Source organism: Perca fluviatilis, chromosome 13 (assembly GCF_010015445.1).
Source record: "Perca fluviatilis chromosome 13, GENO_Pfluv_1.0, whole genome shotgun sequence".
NCBI lineage: Eukaryota > Metazoa > Chordata > Actinopteri > Perciformes > Percidae > Perca > Perca fluviatilis.
The window spans coordinates 26,330,876-26,349,874 of NC_053124.1; the positions used below are offsets into that span (position 1 = coordinate 26,330,876).

The 18,999-nt window shown below is 39.6% G+C and overlaps 2 protein-coding genes across 3 annotated transcripts; both read left to right on the plus strand.

Moving 5' to 3' along the window:
- Positions 1 to 22: 22 nt before the first annotated feature.
- On the plus strand, positions 23 to 7,989 carry LOC120570869 (elongation factor 1-alpha-like). Of its 2 annotated transcripts, none has more exons than XM_039819471.1 (8): positions 23 to 104; positions 1,517 to 1,669; positions 2,492 to 2,671; positions 3,145 to 3,441; positions 3,518 to 3,668; positions 5,393 to 5,649; positions 5,924 to 6,158; positions 7,666 to 7,989. In XM_039819471.1, exons 2-8 carry the CDS (start codon positions 1,526 to 1,528, stop codon positions 7,788 to 7,790), a joined length of 1,389 nt encoding a protein of 462 aa, XP_039675405.1. In that variant the 5' UTR covers positions 23 to 104; positions 1,517 to 1,525; the 3' UTR covers positions 7,791 to 7,989. The 2 variants fall into 2 exon arrangements, with proteins under 2 accessions (XP_039675405.1, XP_039675404.1); XM_039819470.1 differs by lacking the exon at positions 23 to 104 and adding an exon at positions 662 to 816.
- Positions 7,990 to 8,112: 123 nt separating this feature from the next.
- LOC120570868 (cyclic GMP-AMP synthase) lies at positions 8,113 to 18,727 on the plus strand. Its single transcript, XM_039819469.1, has 9 exons — positions 8,113 to 9,063; positions 12,030 to 12,198; positions 12,892 to 13,124; positions 14,115 to 14,337; positions 14,519 to 14,649; positions 15,477 to 15,630; positions 15,807 to 15,906; positions 16,681 to 16,803; positions 18,057 to 18,727. The coding sequence occupies exons 2-9, from the start codon at positions 12,060 to 12,062 to the stop codon at positions 18,460 to 18,462; spliced, it is 1,509 nt and encodes a 502-aa protein (XP_039675403.1). The 5' UTR covers positions 8,113 to 9,063; positions 12,030 to 12,059; the 3' UTR covers positions 18,463 to 18,727.
- Positions 18,728 to 18,999: the final 272 nt, after the last annotated feature.

Consider the following 18,999-nt stretch of genomic DNA (forward strand, 5'->3'; position numbering starts at 1 on the left):
TCGAATAGAGTTTCCTCTTTTACGGAAACAGCAGTAAGTGAAGGTGCAGATATATCGAGCAGGAGACAACAGGCATCAACCACCTTCATTTAGCTTGTCAACAGGTGAGATAAAATACTGTAGTGCTGTACTGTTGTGGTATAGTTTCTACAAGCAATCAAAACTCCTTAAATACCACCAAAAGATATTAGATAGCCTAGCTACATAAAATAAATTGAGAGGGGGTCTTTGGATGCTAGCTAGCCTTTATACAAAACTATAGGCTACTGATACTTGTGTTTTTTCGTGTGCAAATTATACACTTATAGTAGTGCAATTTTGAATACAGGAGTTAGTAGGAGGTATTGGGTAGTATTGCTACTATTATGTAAGATAAGGTACACAGTTACTTGATGAGACTGTCTAATTTGCTTGATTAGAGTTGATTAGCAGGTGCTTAATGGCCACATTCCTTCTGTAGACTAGAGACACTCGTGTACAAAAAACGGGAAAGGCAAGTTTTTAAGATTTATTTTATATAATGAACAAGACCAGACTGGCAAAACAAGCTGGCCAAGTACAGTTGTGTATTGCTACACAGAACAAGTTGAGCAGCTGTCTAATTATTCATGAGATGTGTCCAGGAGGAGGAGGAGGATGAGGAGGAGGAGGAGGTTAAAAGAAGGCGTTGTCCTCAGATAACTTTTCTGTTGTGTTGAAGTCTGGTCACCCGTCGAATAGTGTTTCCTCTTTTACGGAAACAGCAGTAAGTGAAGGTGCAGATATATCAAGCAGGAGACGACAGGCATCAACCACCTTCATTTAGCTTGTCAACAGGTGAGATAAAATGCTGTAGTACTGTTGTGGTATAGTTTCTACAAGCAATCAAAACTCCTTAAATACCACCAAAAGATATTAGATAGCCTAGCTACATAAAATAAATTGAGAGGGGGTCTTTCGATGCTAGCTAATCTAATTGTTTGGATTAGCTACATTTCCAGAAGGCGAAATATCACTGACCGCTTTATTTTCTAATAATAGTATGTCATGGTCTATATAGTTTGCATTCTAGGGTGAACTATAGTTACAATTATTGGTCTTCATATTAAGATTTTATACAAAACTATAGGCTACTGATACATGTGTTTTTTCGTGTGCAAATTAAATACTTATAGTAGTGCAATTTTGAATACAGGAGTTAGTAGGAGGTATTGGGTAGTATTGCTACTATTCTGTAAGATAAGGTACACAGTTGGCTACTTGATGAGACTGTCTAATTTGCTTGATTAGAGTTGATTAGCTCAGGTGCTTAATGGCCCGCTAGCTTACGTTAGCTGAACTGTTTTTTTTGTTTTTTTTTAAATAACCGTTGGAGTCCATAGATAAACGTTATACCGTTAAACGAATTTATATCTACGGTTGGAGTCCATGACTGGTGGTCGCACTGAGCTCACCTTCATTTTATAAACTAATTTAAGCCTGAAATATTTCATTTTATTAAGTCAACATAACGGCTCCCCGTGTCGTTTATAACCAGTACATCGAAATGGGAAAGCAAAAGTTCCACCTCAACATCGTGGTCATTGGCCATGTCGACTCCGGCAAGTCCACCACCACCGGCCATCTGATCTACAAGTGCGGAGGAATCGACAAGAGGACCATCGAGAAGTTCGAGAAGGAAGCCCAAGAGGTTGGTTTTTTTGAGACATCAGTCAGAGTCCTAACGTTATATTGAGTTATTAACAAATATTCACACCATATAAAACGAGGCCACAAACTATGACGCATTAACGTTACAGGTGTGGGGAAACTGGTTTGGCGGATGTAAACTGCTCTTTAATTTTGGGTAGGTGCTTGATCGGATCCGCTAGACGTGTCGACGTCAAAGGACGTGCCTCGTGGCCCGCCTTATTCTGCTTCTGATTGGCTTACCATGGTAACCAATGCCCACTCCTCTTGCCTAAGCCTAACTACGTCGATCAGATTAGATTTAGGATTTACTTTAATTTATTTATTGTAATTTATTTATTTTACTGTCTATGGGATTTACCCTAATTTTGTTTGACGTTAGTTACATGGAAGTAAAATGGATGATTAGTTTTATGGTTACAACTGCCATCCACTGTTGAAATATGAGTACTATCAAATATCATAACCAACATTACCTAATGGGTACTAACTTTAATAATTAGTAATGATTGACGACTAATAAGGTTATTTTAGTAATCTACATGAAAGACAATAAATAAGTTGATATTAACTTGATATTACAGTAAATGCTAAAATAAATCCCTTTAGAAGACTCTAATAACTTGCTACATCAAACCCTGGACAAAAAAAGCTTAGGCACACTATAGTAAATTAATTACTGACTTTAAACAAATTATATTGCTTAAATAAAATGTTTTGCATGATGTAAATGTTTTTATTTTTAATAATGGCTATGGTTAAACTTCTGTCTGTTGCTCTCCCTGTTTCCCTTGCTCTATTTGTGTTGTTTTAACCACAATAGATGGGCAAGGGTTCCTTCAAGTACGCCTGGGTGCTGGACAAACTGAAGGCTGAGCGTGAGCGTGGTATCACCATCGACATCGCTCTCTGGAAGTTTGAGACCACCAAGTACTACGTGACCATCATTGATGCCCCTGGACACAGGGACTTCATCAAGAACATGATCACTGGTACCTCTCAGGTAAAGGCACACCTTTTAACCAGCTCTTTATTGACTTCTCACCTTAAGGTTTGTATATTATACCTCAAGTTGTAAGTAAGTTTACAGCTCAAGGTCTTATCAGGGTTAGGGTACAGAGGACGCAATGACCGTATATGCTTAACTTTCCATATTGCCAACATTACAAGCAACCAGTAATAGGAATGGCAGTAATTCCAGAAAATCACTTTATTTTTTTTGAAGTTTAAGTTAACATCCCAGACGCTCAGCTGACTAGGGCATGTAAAATCAACTCTAAGATCTATCCCTATTATTTTATTAATTTCCATTCTCTCCTTTGCAAAATCCCAAACATTACATTTTGAAAGTGGAGGTAATGACATGTGGGAGCCGTGCATATGTTTAGAAAACCACACACAGATCATAGACAACCTTCATTTTGGCATCAGTTTTGGCTTTAACTGTAGAGAAATAGTAATATTCTCCCTGTTCAGGCCGACTGCGGTGTGCTGATTGTTGCTGCTGGTGTTGGTGAGTTTGAGGCCGGTATCTCCAAGAACGGCCAGACTCGTGAGCACGCCCTGCTGGCCTACACTCTGGGTGTGAAGCAGCTTATTGTCGGAATCAACAAGATGGACTCCACCGAGCCCCCTTACAGCCAGAAGCGTTTCGAAGAAATCACGAAGGAAGTGAGCACCTACATCAAGAAGATCGGCTACAACCCCGCCACTGTTGCCTTTGTCCCCATCTCTGGGTGGCATGGAGACAACATGCTGGAGGCCAGTGACAAGGTGAGGACATTTTCAGCTTGTGTCAACCTGATGATTGAGAACATGGACTGATTTCTTTCTTTGAATCTCTCGGTAGATGGGCTGGTTCAAGGGATGGAAGGTTGAGCGCAAGGATGGTAATGCCACTGGAAACACACTGCTGGAGGCTCTGGACTCCATCTTGCCTCCAGCCCGCCCCACCGACAAGCCCCTTCGTCTGCCCCTGCAGGACGTCTACAAAATTGGCGGTAAGTAGTGCCTCATGTGACATCACATTATAGCTCAGCACCTCATATTACTTAACTTGACATTTGTTGCACATATTAAGTTTTAACACACAGCTGACATCCATATTACTACGCTGCTGCAATCCAGACCACACACAGAATTATCAAAATCAAACCAAATGGCATTGAAAGTTACAGCAGCTTTTTCTGGCAAAAACCTGGTGAAAGTGGAGAATTGTGATTGGTACATCAGACTGTTGACTCAGCTGCCGTTAAAGCCTCACCTTGTGGTAACATTTGTCTCTTGTCCAATTCTTAGTCCTTCTACTTCTGCCTAATGTATGGGCTGTAATCTAAGGGTGATTTCACATCTGAGCGGTCTGGTCCGTTTTAATCAAGCGTTTAGTATGGAGCGTTTCGTCAGATATTCCGGTTCATTTGGGCTGGTGTTGAAGCTCATTCGCATTCTGGTGTGGACCAAACACCTGAACTCTGGTCCGCTTCAAAACGGGGGTTTAATTTAATTTACGGACTTATATATATGATTTAAAGATTGACTTTCAAATTCATAACCTATAATGACCATACCTCGTTCGTCGTCTGTGTGACATAAAACTCTCATCAGAACCCGCCCTCCTTCACTCGCTGCATTGTCAGCTGCTCATATTGTTCGCCTTCTTCTATAATATTAGAAACACCAACGCAAAACCAGAAAACCTTAGACGTTATAAATTTGGTGTTGCTCTATAATTTCAGTGTGTCGGCCAGTTCTCAAATATTTGTCCAATAGACCGGTGATCGTTTTGAGCATGTGACATTTGTTGACAGTGTTTGGTACAAAGTGCAGTGTTGACACTAACCAAATGGAAAAATGCAACCCCCCCAAATTACACCAAGTCTATCAAACTACAGGTGTGAAAGTTCCCTAAAGCACGTAACTTGGGTGTTATTTTAGACTCCCATCTTAACCTGGAGAAACAAATATCTTCTGCTGTAAAGACCAGTTTTTACAAACTAAGAATAATTTCCAAACTCAAGTCTGTTCTGTGATACAATGATCTGGAAAAAGTCATCCATGCCTTCATAACCTCCCGCTTAGACTATTGTAACTCTCTCTACTTTGGTCTCCCTCTGACTCTGGTGGCACGGCTTCAGATGGTCCAAAATCCCCAGCTACATAGCAGATATCATTCATCCCAACGTAGCTCCCAGGTCCCTCAGATCCTCCAGCCAAGGCCTCATCCATGTCCCACGGTCCCAGCTTAAGCAAAAAGGTGACGGAGCCTTTTCTGTTGCTGGCCCTCAGCTGTGGAACCGACTGCCACCTGACATCAGAAGTGCCCCTTCAATTGTGATATTCAAAGCCAGGCTCAAAACTCATCTTTTTACATTGGCCTTCCCGGCATCTTAATTGTCTTATCCAGCTATATTTGAAATTAAGGGTTTGTCTTTCGATGTACTTTTTATCCTAAATTACTGATTTGTACGTGTGTTTTATTTTTATTTTATCACCCTGTGGCTAATGCGCTATGTACAGCACTTTGGTCAGCGCGAGCGTTTTTTAAATGTGCTATAGAAATAAACTTTATTTACTTAATTACTTACTAAAGCGGTTCACAGCCTGTACGACAAGCCTACGATTACAGTTCACACTCTTGTGTCCGTCAAATCTTCTCCAAACCAAGGAGTCCTTTTAAAGTTAACTGAAAAGCCTTCTAGCAACATATTGCCTCCTGCTCTCTCAGGTATTGGAACTGTCCCCGTCGGCCGCGTTGAGACCGGTGTCCTGAAGCCCGGTATGATTGTCACCTTTTCTCCCCCCAACCTGACCACTGAGGTGAAGTCTGTGGAGATGCACCACGAGTCCCTGGCCGAGGCTGCCCCTGGTGACAACGTCGGCTTCAACATCAAGAACGTGTCGGTCAAGGAGATCCGCCGTGGAAACGTGGCTGGCGACAGCAAGAACGACCCTCCCATGGCAGCAGAAAACTTTAGCGCCCAGGTGGGTCTGAGCAAATTTAAAATAAGTGAATATGAAGAAATGGGCTTGGATTTTTAAATGTGATTGTTTCTTGTCAATTTGTATTTAGAAAATAAACATTTACTGAACGTAGAGAAGCAGGAAGCACAATACAACGTGACTTTAAAGTTTCTTTAAGGTGGACCTCTGCTGGCCACTAGCGGGAACTACAATGGTGTTCATCTCAGGCATGAAGTCAATGCTGGATGGAGAACTCATCACCATTTCTAAATGCACTTAAACATTAATATTTCAGGTCATTGTTCTGAACCACCCTGGCCAGATCAGCGCGGGTTACGCCCCTGTGCTGGACTGCCACACCGCTCACATTGCCTGCAAGTTCGCCGAGCTCAAGGAGAAGATCGACCGTCGTTCCGGCAAGGTGATTGAGCAAAATCCCAAGTTCATCAAGTCTGGAGACGCCTCCATTATCAAACTGATTCCACAGAAGCCCATGTGTGTTGAGACCTTCGCCAACTATCCTCCACTCGGTGAGTAAAATTATTTTTCTCCTGCATTTGTAGGTTACAGCCCATTTCTGTTAAGAGAAGGGGTTGAGACGGCACATCAACTGACCCCTGAACTGATTGTTATCAATAGATACTGAAGACTAAAGACAATGAATAAATACTTTTAAGGCTGTAATCTCAAAGATTTTCGTTTTAAATACATGTCTGTTAATTCATTATCTTTTCCTGAAATGGGTAACACAATGGCGATTGAGCCCATGGTCCACTGATGAAAGAAGTATTGCAATATTTATATATTTGCAGTATCACAAACTGGGTGTCTGTGGTGACCATAGACTGGTGGTGCCATTCCTAGAAGAAAAAACCTGTGTCACAGATTTTCTCCATTGTGTATACACACAAACAATGGAACTATGAACACAATTCAGTATCAACAAGACTCCAGACCGTATTTCTCGCAGCACAATTACATTGTTTTCACTCAAATAGAAATTCTGAATCAACCAGGTCTGAAATGTTAAGGATTGACACTGATGTTTCATCTGCTGCCACTGCTTACAAGCCACTGACAGACTTCAACTATCTTTAAAACTTCAACTGAGATTTTTTTTTTTAATGACTTCATGTTAGAAGGTGCGGTTCTCTCCAGTCGCCTCTCTGTGAGCTCGCAAAATCTATGCTTTTTGTCTATTTTTACCAAAATGAGTTGTGCCTTATGTGGATGAGATTAGGCAGTGATGCTATGAGTCCCTCATCAGGTTTGAGAAATCAACTTGCCAGTCTCCTGCCGACTCTGATAACCTAGCCTATGCTAGCTAGCCAGCTGGCCGGTCAAGTTTTCAAACGTGAACCTCAGAGTAAACACAGAGGAAGGTGGAGAAGATGAGCTCAAGCTAGCAAGACCATCTCTGCGTCCAACTCCATCTCTACATCAGATGGGGCAGCGTGGAGCAATTGAAAACCGACGGCAACTTCCTGCTAGCCAGTGTGCTAAGTGACCTCCACTGATTTCCAGCTTTTTATTTACCAAACTTTATCCTAATAGTCACATACACAAAGTAAAACGTAGTGACACTTTATTAGGGGCTGGAATGCAGGGTTCAAAATGAACTTTTTGTCCACCAGCCAAATACTAGTGAATGTTAAAATTGTACTTATTTTTGGTTGGTGAGATAAGCAAATCTACCAGCCACTCGCATGTTTTACCAGCGTTTGGCTGGTAAATGGTGCTAATTTTGGACCCTGCTTTACATGTCTTTTGTTAGAATATTATCAGCGGCTTCTGAGACGCACTGTGTGATAAACAGACACTCAAACCAGTGGACGGACTGGGGCATAGTCCCTCCGTTTGTTTATTTATTTATTTATTTATTTATTTATTTATTTATTAACTTCTGTTTATCATGCCTGATTCATTCAGGTTCTGGCAGGGCATAAAAAGGGCACAAATGGCTCTTCAAACATTTCTTGTGGGTTATATCGGTGGCATCTTTTGAGCGTCTCATGGACTGTCATCTCTTCCTCTCAGGGCGTTTTGCTGTGCGGGACATGAGGCAGACCGTGGCCGTCGGTGTCATTAAGGAGGTCGTGAAGAAGGACCCCACCGCCGGAAAGGTCACCAAGGCTGCTCTGAAGGCCGACAAGAAGAAATGAATTCTCATGCGGGATGTCCAACAACAAGTCCTGTCTCCGAAGCAATCCCCTCTTCATCCCCACGTCGTCTTCTGGCTTATGAAGATGAAAAAGATGAAAAGCCATCGGAAAAGTTTCCGCCGAAAAGGAAGGCTTGTGCCTTTAAGAAAACTATTGGTTTGAAAGCAAAACAATTAAAATCTTAAACTTGCCAAATGAACATGTTTCTTTTTCTTGTTTCAAAACTTGGTAATATCTATCCTTTTTGTTATTTTCTTTTGTGTTTACTTTTAAAAAGTGTTCATAAGGTGTTGACTTGGTTTATGTAGTTTGTCCATTATAAACTACATAAACCAAGTCAACACCTTATGAACATGAAGACCTTTATGACATGAGAAGGAAAACAAGTATTCATTTTGCTAATATTTAGTCTGGTCCGAAGGATGAAATGTAAATTAGAATTGTTTTCCCTTTCTCAACATATGTATCCTTTTGTTGTTGTTCCATATGTTTCCATTTCTTAGTTTGGGATTTCTTACAAGCATTCAACAGTATTCCCAGCCAATATGTATCTTGCTTCATCTGTTCAAGTTCCTCCAGCATAATCTGCTCAAAAGTAAAGATCATTTTGGTTTGAAAGACAATTTCCAGGATACAAAGATTTTTGGCATCTGTTCAGAGCTAGCCATGACACCACAGGAATGATCAGCTTTATAAGTTCCTCATATCAAGTCTCAACTGGAGAAGACTGGTTTCAAGGATGCCCGGATAGCTCAGTTGGTAGAGAGGCCTATATATATAGAGTTTGACTCCAACCTGCGGCCCTTTGCTACATGTCATTCCCCTCTCTCTCCCCTTTTATTTCTTCAGCTGTCCTGTCAATAAAGGCCTAAAAATGCCCAAAAAATAATCTTAAAAAGACTGGTTTCAAGTCTTCATAAATGCACAAGGTTTTTGTGATTTTTTTTTTTTTTTGCATGCCTATTGTGGAACTTGTTACATAACTTATTTAGTTGGTAAAATAAATGAATAAATGTAACCTGAAGAATTTCAAAGTTATAGTGTGACACAGTGATGTTATTTATGACTAGAACTGGCACCATTTTTAACCTTTTAAGTGTTTGTAAAATTATTTCAGACAGACAGGTATCCATTAGGGAGGCAGAGAGAGGAATTATCCTCAGATTACATTTCATGGGAATTGAAAGTGAAAGGAAAGAGTGGAGAGAGCTGGAGAGAAGGAAAGACACAATAGTCACCATCTCCGTTTGCAACAGAAGCTTCTAAAACACAGGTGAGTTATCTATTTTACTAACTATATATCTATAGATCTATCTGACTATTTATCTATCTATCCATCTATCTATCTGCTTATTTATCTATCCATCTATATATCTGCCTATTTATCTATCTATCTATCTATCTATCTATCTATCTATCTATCTGCCTATTTATCTATCCATGTTTTCTGTAACTGGTCTCTAATAGATTGTAATGGTTTCTTATGGTTTCCGTGTAGGATGTACTGGTTTCAAACTGTTAAATTTGTTTCTACGGTTTGCAGTGCCTTCCACTGGTTTCTTTTTTTCATATTTATTTGTATAGGGACAAGTATGTAGCATAAACTATGCCACACACGACGGCATTTATACCCTAGGCTAATTTACCAAGCTCTTCCCTCAATGGGCCTTTAAAATACATAAAACTTAACAAATGCATAAAAGACAAAACACAATCTCAACAATAGATACAACAAAACACAAAACTCAGACCTCAACAAGAAAATACAGACAAACAATACAAGGCATAAGACTAATTCAATTAATCACCATAAAACCGGAAGCACCAGATCACTTCTGGTTTGTGCTGGTCTCTGCCATTTGCGGTGACTTGCAGTAAGATAATACTTTATTGTCTCCCTTAGGAGAAATTTGTCTTGGGCATTTTGAAAGAAGACAGGTGACAGCACATAGCCTATATACACACCACATGTAAACATGTACAAACAAACTACAGTTAACATAACAGTAACACACAAAGATCCATATACATATACAGTACAGGCCAAAAGTTTGGACACACCTCATTCAATGCGTTTTCTTTATTTTCATGACTATTTACATTGTAGATTCTCACTGAAGGCATCAAAACTATGAATGAACACATATGGAATTATGTACTTAACAAAAAAGTGTGAAATAACTGAAAACATGTCTTATATTTTAGATTCTTCAAAGTAGCCACCTTTTTGCTTTTTTTGATAGCGCTGCAAACCCTTGGTGTTCTCTCAATGAGCTTCATGGGGTAGTCACCTGAAATGGTTTTCACTTCACATGTGTGCCTTGTCAGGGTCAATTAGTGGAAATTTTCCCTTATTAATGGGGTTGGGACCATCAGTTGTGTTGTGCAGAAGTCAGGTTGATACACAGCCGATAGCCCTATTGGACAACTGTTAGAATTCATATTATGGCAAGCACCAATCAGCTAAGTAAAGAGAAACGAGTGGCCATCATTACTTTAACAAATGAAGGTCAGTCAGTCCGGAAAATTGCGAAAACTTTGAATGTGTCCCCAAGTGCAGTCGCAAAAACCATCAAGCGATACAACGAAACTGGCTCACATGAGGACCGCCCCAGGAAAGGAAGACCAAGAGTCACCTCTGCTGCTGAGGATAAGTTCATCCGAGTCACCAGCCTCAGAAATCGCAAGTTAACAGCAGCTCAGATTAGAGACCAGATGAATACCACACAGAGTTCTAGCAGCAGACACATCTCTAGAACAACTGTTAAGAGGAGACTGCGCGAATCAGGCCTTCATGGTCAAGTAGCTGCTAGGAAACCACTGCTAAGGAGAGGCAACAAGCAGAAGAGATTTGTTTGGGCCAAGAAACACAAGGAATGGACATTAGACCAGTGGAAATCTGTGCTTTGGTCTGATGAGTCCAAATTTGAGATCTTTGGTTCTAACTGCCGTGTCTTTGTGCGACGCAGAAAAGGTGAACGGATGGATTCTACATGCCCGGTTCCCACCGTGAAGCATGGAGGAGGAGGTGTGATGGTGTGGGGGTGCTTTGCTGGTGACACTGTTGGGGATTTATTCAAAATTGAAGGCATACTGAACCAGCATGGCTACCACAGCATCCTGCAGCGACATGCCATCCCATCCGGTTTGCGTTTAGTTGGACCATCATTTATTTTTCAACAGGACAATGACCCCAAACACACCTCCAGGCTGTGTAAGGGCTATTTGACCAAGAAGGAGAGTGATGGAGTGCTGCGCCAGATGACCTGGCCTCCACAGTCACTGGACCTGAACCCAATCAAAATGGTTTGGGGTGAACTGGACCACAGAGTGAAGGCAAAAGGGCCAACAAGTGCTAAGCATCTCTGGGAACTCCTTCAAGACTGTTGGAAAACCATTTCAGGTGACTACCTCTTGAAGCTCATCAAGAGAATGCCAAGAGTGTGCAAAGCAGTAATCAGAGCAAAGGGTGGCTACTTTGAAGAATCTAAAATATAAGACATGTTTTCAGTTATTTCACACTTTTTTGTTAAGTACATAATTCCATATGTGTTCATTCATAGTTTTGATGCCTTCAGTGAAAATCTACAATGTAAATAGTCATGAAAATAAAGGAAACGCATTGAATGAGAAGGTGTGTCCAAACTTTTGGCCTGTACTGTACATTCACACCAAGAAAGCTTCTGTTACAGGTTGTTTTGTGTATGGATTATATGAGACAGCAGTGGGCCCTGGAGCACATATGTATGAATCACCCTAAGTTAGCAGCTGGAAAATATCAAAAGAAACATGTCAAGTTGTCAAACTTGTAAAAATTACAGTAATATTGTTTGTGCAATATGTTGCAGATGGACATAAATACATACATTATTACATAACACTCCCAAGACTTAGTTTACTAATTTGCTATTTTGGATTGCACATGATCAGTAAACATCAGGCAAACATACATCAAATGTAAAGATTGACTGTAATGTTTATAAAACTTAAAGTTTTTGGGTGGAAACAGTACCTTAACTTGTGTTTGAGTTCAGCCTGATTATACTGTATTTTGAATGCCATAATAATGTACATGCTGTGTGACTTACTTAAATCACAGTGACCTGATGCTCTTTTTCCCATTAGAAAAAATCGTTCTCTTGTGTCCTTTCATCAGACATACACACTAAAACCTTTCAATCCAAACTTTTTTATTAGTCTCTAATGTTCGATAAGATGGTGTTTCTCTGTTTCGTGTAGATAAATATTCAAGGCTGAGACGTGTGAGTTATGGACAGAGAGGACAGAGATGTGGAGGGCAGTCTGACTGAAGCAAAGCAGCGTAAAGACAACATCAGAGGGAAGCCGAGTCCTGCACAACTCACACCAGCAAGACCGAGACGAAAAACTGAGCAACAACGAGCTGCAGGTGATGCTGCAGTTTAAATTCATTTCAGTGTGTAAAACTTTGACATCCTCATCTCAAAATACCTTTTTCTGTTGGCATGGTTGCTTGATGTGAGTGATGTAGAAGTATTCAGATCCTTTACTTAAGTAAAATTATCAATACCACGCTACGAAAATACTCCACCACAAGTAAAAAAATCCGCAAAATGCACTCAAAGTACTTAAAGTATTTATTGTGCAGTAAAATGTTCCCTGTTAGTGTTTTACTTTTATATCTGATTTTTCTGGATTAATATTACTGCTGCATTAATGTGTATGTTGCATTTTCCTGCTGTAGATGTTTAGGGTTGTTCTCATTTTAACCACTTTATATACTGTTGGGTAGTTTAATCTACAGCAATGCATCATGGGCTATAAGATCATCATCATATGTTTGTAGCGGCGCTGTGCTACAAAAATCAACTTCTCATGGTGTCAGAAAAACAGTCCAGTTTTGTGACATTTTCCAGCTGATCAAAGAGGGTTTTTTAAATAGTTTATTTAACTTAAGAAGTAAAGGAATTTTCTCAACGCATAAAGGAACCCAGTACATTATTTCTAAATTGTAATGGAGTAGAAGTCTAATGTTGCACAACAGAAATTACTCAAATTTGTACATACTGTAGGTACAGAAGTTGAGTAAATGTACTTAGCTACAGTCCTTGTCTCTTGGCAGAGGAGGGATCCAAAGTGTTTGAGGAGTCGCTCTCCGTCTCCCCGGAGCTGACCAGCTGGATCAAACTCAATGCTAAAGACCTCAAGATCCGGATGCCCGACCGCCGATGGGCTGCAGAGGTGGTCAACGATTTCCAAGACAACCTGCTGAAATTCCTGCGGAGCAGCAATGATCAGCCTTTCTTCCAGTCAGCTGACTTCCTCAACACCGGCAGCTACTTTGAGAAAGTTAAGGTGAGGTTGTGATTAAAACTCACAATTTCTGATGGCAACAACACAGCCACAGAGTAGCCACACTACTACAAACACTGGTGGACTCAGGGGGGGGGGGCCCAAGGGGGGTTCAGCAGTACTTCTGCAGTTGCCAGGGGTTACGTGGAAAGATTGCAGAGTAGCTCAACTAATTTGAAAAAAATAGAAACTATGATTTGATTAAACAAATATATCTACATATTAACATTAAGTCAACTGTAACACCTGAACACTACATGTCGTTACGTAATGTTCAAGTAATGTGTGTAAAAACTAGTTAGCAAGCGAGCACCGAAGTTTGAGCAGGTAGCTTAAAGTAATGAATGCTAGAAATATATAGCTAGAAGAAATGACTGAACAGTTCAAATGATTAACTAAAAGTAACGGATAAATAGTTGTAACATTCAGCTTCACTCCGAGTGTTAGTTGTGTTATTGTCGACCAAACCAACCTAATTATTGATAGTTCAATTGTATGAAAAAATGAACAATGTCCACATTTATATAATGAATAGTGTTATCCATTTGGAACACAGATTGGGAGTACTTGAGTTCATCTGACAGGACTGTGGGGCTACCTCAGACCAAAAAGGTTGGGAAAAGGGTGCCCGTCCAGTAGAGAAAATGTGTTATTTACATAAGTCTTTAAAATTAGCCCCACTGGTGGCGCACATGTACTTGGAGGTTTATGCCTCGACGCAGAGGTCCAGGGTTCGAGTCCGACCTGTGACGATTTCCTGCATGTCTTCACCCTCTCTCTCTCCCCTTTCTCACCTAACTGTCTTGTCAAAAATAAAGGCCAAAAAGCCCCAAAAAAATTGATACACATTAATGCTTATGCTTATTATTATATTAAATCAGTGTTGCATGATGGTTTGGGCAGTAGAGAGAAGAGAGAAAGTAAACAGACATTCCAAGTGTATGCAAGACAAAACAAGCACCACCACTGTCTCTGTGTTGCGTTGAATCTCAGATCCACAGCCCCGATGAGTTTGACATGATGCTGAAGCTTCAGGTTCCCACACGCGTCAACATGACCGACCTCGACGGCGGCCTCTTCTACCGGCTCGATCTTGTCCGGCCCACTCGGGGCCCCATACAAGCCTTTCTTCTGGAGAATGAGCGCACCCTCTCATCGAGCAAGTTCCTGAGTGAGATGTATCGCCTGGTCCGCAAGTTCCTCAAGACCTACAAAGGTCTGATCATCACATTTTTTTTCCTCATCTGTTGTTTCTGTAACAGTCATCAGCCCTCTACTTTCTGTTGGAGGTGAAATGATCAGGACTCATTTTCTACACTTCTTTTTATACTTTGTTGACCTCCTTCTCACTTTGGGAACCTGAATAACTGTCTATATTTATGTATCCATGCTTCCAGTGCCTGATGAGGGCTGTCGCTGGGAGGTGAACAGGAAGCGAATTCACTCGCCAGCTGTGACTTTGTCTCTGTGCAGGCCGGAGATCAACAGTGATGAGTTGATCTCTGTGGACCTGGTTCCTGCTCTGGAGGTAATAATTTTATTCGTTTTATGAGGAGTAGTGTAAATCCAGAGATTTAAAATCATCCATGGTTCTCTGATTACAGACACTGAAGAAAAATACTTAAAATCTGGATATGATTTAGGAGATTAGAAGGAAAAAAAGACCAAATGCATTATTATATATTTTACATATGAAATAGAATACACACATCTGTATCCATGTTTTCTTTACTGTGTTAACTTGATGTTAACAGTAACTAAGGGTGCATATATTTCAGTATTTTAAAGGTTTTATGGAGATTACATTCATGGGATTTATTTGTATCTTAATTTATTATGATTTATTCCCAATACTCTAAGTCACTGTATAAGGTATCAAGGTAAAAGTACTGTAACTTTGTACATTTACTAAAGTGTTGGTGTATGAGGCTCCAGTGATTCCTTCCCCCTGTATGGGCAAAAGAGCCAAATTATGCAAAGTACTTTGTAGTAACAAAAGTTTTAAAACGTAGTGTAGTAAAAAGTATAATATTTGCTTCTGAAATGCAGTGGAGTAGAAGTTTAAAGTAACATAAAATCGAAACACTGAAGTAAAGTACAAGTAACTCAAAATTGTACTTAAGTTTATAAATAAATTAACTTAGTTGCTTTCCACCACTGGATAATAATGTTTTGTTTACTTCTAAAATACTTAGCTAAATTTACTTTAGTACTCTAGTTTTTTTATAAAAAGCTGATACTTTTACCTCTCGTAGTAGCATTATAAGTCATAATTGTAAAGGCAGTAGGTAGTAATAGTAGTACAGGTAGTAATAGTGACAGTAGTATTGACCTTAATGTAACACTTGTCTAAAGGTTCACTCTCAGGGCTGCTGGCCGCTCGCTGTGTGTAACGGTCCAGATGTGGACAAGTGGCTGGGAAAGAAGGTTCGCCTAGAAATCAAAAGTTTACCGTGTTACTTAATACCAAAGAGGCTCAAAGGACGCAACCTCAGCGAGGACGCCAAAGGTGAGAGAAACATCGGTCTGTCTGTTGTCGTACGTGAACAGCAGTGACTGTGAAATAAAGAAGTCAGTTTATTTGTCGGTGATGTTTCTGCAAGAAAAAAAAAACTTGGTGGTCGACCTGAAGTTGTTTTTACGGTGACATCATCCCTTCAGCTTGTTTTTCTCTGTCTGTCATAGAAAGTTGGAGGATATCTTTCTCTCACGTTGAGAAGCAAATCATCAGGAGCCATGGCAACAAGAAAACCTGTTGTGAGAGCAAAGCCACCAAATGCTGCCGGTGAGACTCTGCACTGTTTATTTTCACATTCTCCCACTCAGCAACGTCTTTGTTAATCGAATCATTTTGTTAGCTGTATGAGCAGCGTCCCACAGGACAGTGTGGTATCACTTGAATAGTAACCTGTTGATAAAAGTGCTTTAAAAATGCAACTGATTGAGACACTTTTTTATAAAGGGTTTCTTAGTTTTAATTAATAGTTTGATTTGTTAAGAAATCCTTTACAAATGCTTTATAGATCAGAATAATAAGAACAGCGTTTAGGTTGCCAGGTTGTGAAAAATCTCTTTGCCTGGTCGACCATTTGACCAGAAAAGGGCTGCAAGCAATCCATTTATTAACTTAACTTATTAGACTTCAGATTTGATAATAAAACCTTTTATTAATGACTAATTAACATTTATAACTACATACGTGATGGCTTATTAAAGATAAACATTTATTACCATCATGAATAACTGCATTATTACCAAACACAAAGGATTTTTCAAACCTGGCAGCCCCAACTATGTTTGTTTGGTTTCTAACTAATTTAAATTATTGTTGAACTTTTAAACCCTTTATAAAGCGTGCCTTATTTAAGGTGAATTCTGTACATAGTCAACAATTTAATAGAAGGACAAAAGGTGAAGAGATTTGAAAAAGGACATTATAAAAGCCGCCAACTGAAGAAGCTTTTCTAGTTTTTAGATAAACAGTTGACAAATTCATTTGGAATAAATAGTTTTTCTTGTGGCCCTTTTACAATAAATGATTTCATCTTCTCTCTGGTAGTAAACAGTGCTTGATGCTCCTCAAGTCTCTGATTGAGGGCCTGAAACAGCGTTTCCCCAATGAGCTGGATCACCTCTGCTCGTACCACGGGAAGACTGCCTTCCTCCACACCCTGTCCATCAGGTAATTATTATTAAAATATCGTCATTGTGATGGTAATGGACACAATAGCACCAGTAGTTGTTGTAGAAGTCTTGTAAGTAGCTGTTGCAACAGCAGTACTGATGTGTGGACGATGTTGTAGCAGTAACGGTTTCAGTAAAAGTGCTAATACTGTGTTGGTAGAGCACTGTTAAGTGAATATTATTGGATGTTTGTGCTTTAAAAGCATCTATTATCTATATTGTTATAAATATAAACAATGTTACAATGTGAAAGAAGTCATAGTGATGAACCCACAGATAATTATCACGAATGTGCAGCTCTGCTCGGCTTTTCAGAGCTTTACAACAAGTTTCAGCTCATTGTTTAGCTGCCCAGTCTGCAACCTCACTCTTTCGGTTAACCGCTCTCATAGCATCGTTTTCAGTGAAAAAAACTCTAAAAACCCACAGTACACAACCTGCTCAGCACCAAACAGCGTACATACACAGTTAGAGACTAGATGGTGAACAAAGTGGAGCATTAAGCACCTAAAGAGATAGATATTTCCTGCAGGAGTTGGTAGAGACCCAAAAACAGAGCTAAAAGAGAGTGAAAATTGGACAGAACACAATTACAAATTAATGATAACGTTGCTCCGTGTCAGCTGGAGGTGGAAAAACATGTCATTGTCATCACATTTATGTATGTTTTAACTTGTTTCCACTGCCCCCAAGTGGCCAAAACAGTCCGTTTTTTAAGGTTAAAAGACATCTTTTCATCATTTTTTACTATTTTCTTGGCATTTTACCAAAGGTGACAGATTAATCAATGAAATCATTAGTAGATAAATGTAAGCACAGAAGTGCCCCTATTGAATCCTTGATAATAGCATGTATTTGCCCCATTGTGCAAACGTGAGAAAATGGCTCAATCTGGTGGAAAATAGTAAAAACTACAATTATGAAGCCAGGGCTCTAGATTGAAAGCTTGATATAATAGAATGCATGATTTTATTGTGTAATGGCCGTGGGATCAAACAACAATTATTAAAAATGTAAAAAAAAAAATTCCCTACGCACAAGGGTTATGAATTAATCAATTAATGAAGTTTAGATGATTAATAAATAATACAAATAATCACCAGTTGCAGCCTTATTTAGCAATCATTGGAGGTTTGTAGGAATAGAAGTTGCAGTGGTGTTTGAAATGATATTAGTAGTACAGGTTGTAAAAACTACTGATAAATATCTGTCAGTATCATCATTTCTCTGACTTCTTCTTCCCCCTGTCAGGTTTGACGACTCCATGTGGGCTTGCCAGGAGCTCCCCGCCTGCTTCCTGAACCTCCTCAGGAATCTGCAGTTTCACGTTCGCACAGGCCTCCTCCCTCACTTCTTCGTTCCTGACTACAACCTCTTCTCCGCGGCTGTCTTCCCCAAAAAAACGCTGGCTTTCCTCTTCAACGCCTTGGAGGAGCAGAGGAGGGAAGGACTGCCGCTTCTGAAGCCTCCAGCTCCTCTCCCACTTCTCAGACTAATGAGTCCTTCAGGAGATAACACCTCTCAGATATCCAGCGATCAGTCGTCCATTCTGACTGCAGTTTGCTCTCTGGACACTGCGTTTGTAAATAAACTGGTCCTAGTGTTTGCTGTAGCTGTAGTTTGTATCCTATTACGTATGCAAGTGATGGGAAATTAGGATACACACTAAATATATTAAGTATTACATACAAGCATTACTTACATACTCTCTCTTTTTATGGAGTGTATACATCAAGTGAAAACAAGGTAGTAAAGGGCATCACTTCTTATTGATTTGAATTAAACTGTGACTCTATCAAATTTTCCATGGTGATAAAAGTTTTACCATTTATAATGTGAAAGGATAATAATTATACTCATGTTCATCTTTAATGCAGATTGTTTCAGAAATGTTTTAATATGAGCCATTAATCTTGCAATTATTTTCAAAAAGTGTTTTGTAACACATTATTTATTTCAGTTGAGACTGATATCATCTCTCTGCAAGTCCTTTGTTTATAAATTTCCTCTATGAATTTAAATTATTTAGTTTATTTGGTACTTTTTGTTTTAATGTTTTTGGAATATAGTGTGTTAAATGTCTGTAGCAAAAGCATATACAGTGAAAAACAATAAATACAGCAACAACTCATGATTGTTTCGTTAATTATTGTGATTGTTAATTTTTCAATCAAAAGTGTAAGAAAATAATAAA

Excerpts from the sequence above, each read along its gene's own strand:
- LOC120570869 (XM_039819471.1), top strand. The coding sequence starts at position 1,526 with ATGGGAAAGCAAAAGTTCCACCTCAACATCGTGGTCATTGGCCATGTC. Across the intron at positions 2,672-3,144 it reads TGATCACTGGTACCTCTCAG|GCCGACTGCGGTGTGCTGAT; the intron begins GTAAAGGCACAC and ends CTCCCTGTTCAG. Across the intron at positions 5,650-5,923 it reads CAGAAAACTTTAGCGCCCAG|GTCATTGTTCTGAACCACCC; the intron begins GTGGGTCTGAGC and ends TTAATATTTCAG.
- LOC120570868 (XM_039819469.1), top strand. The coding sequence starts at position 12,060 with ATGGACAGAGAGGACAGAGATGTGGAGGGCAGTCTGACTGAAGCAAAG. Across the intron at positions 14,338-14,518 it reads GTTCCTCAAGACCTACAAAG|TGCCTGATGAGGGCTGTCGC; the intron begins GTCTGATCATCA and ends CCATGCTTCCAG. Across the intron at positions 14,650-15,476 it reads ACCTGGTTCCTGCTCTGGAG|GTTCACTCTCAGGGCTGCTG; the intron begins GTAATAATTTTA and ends ACTTGTCTAAAG.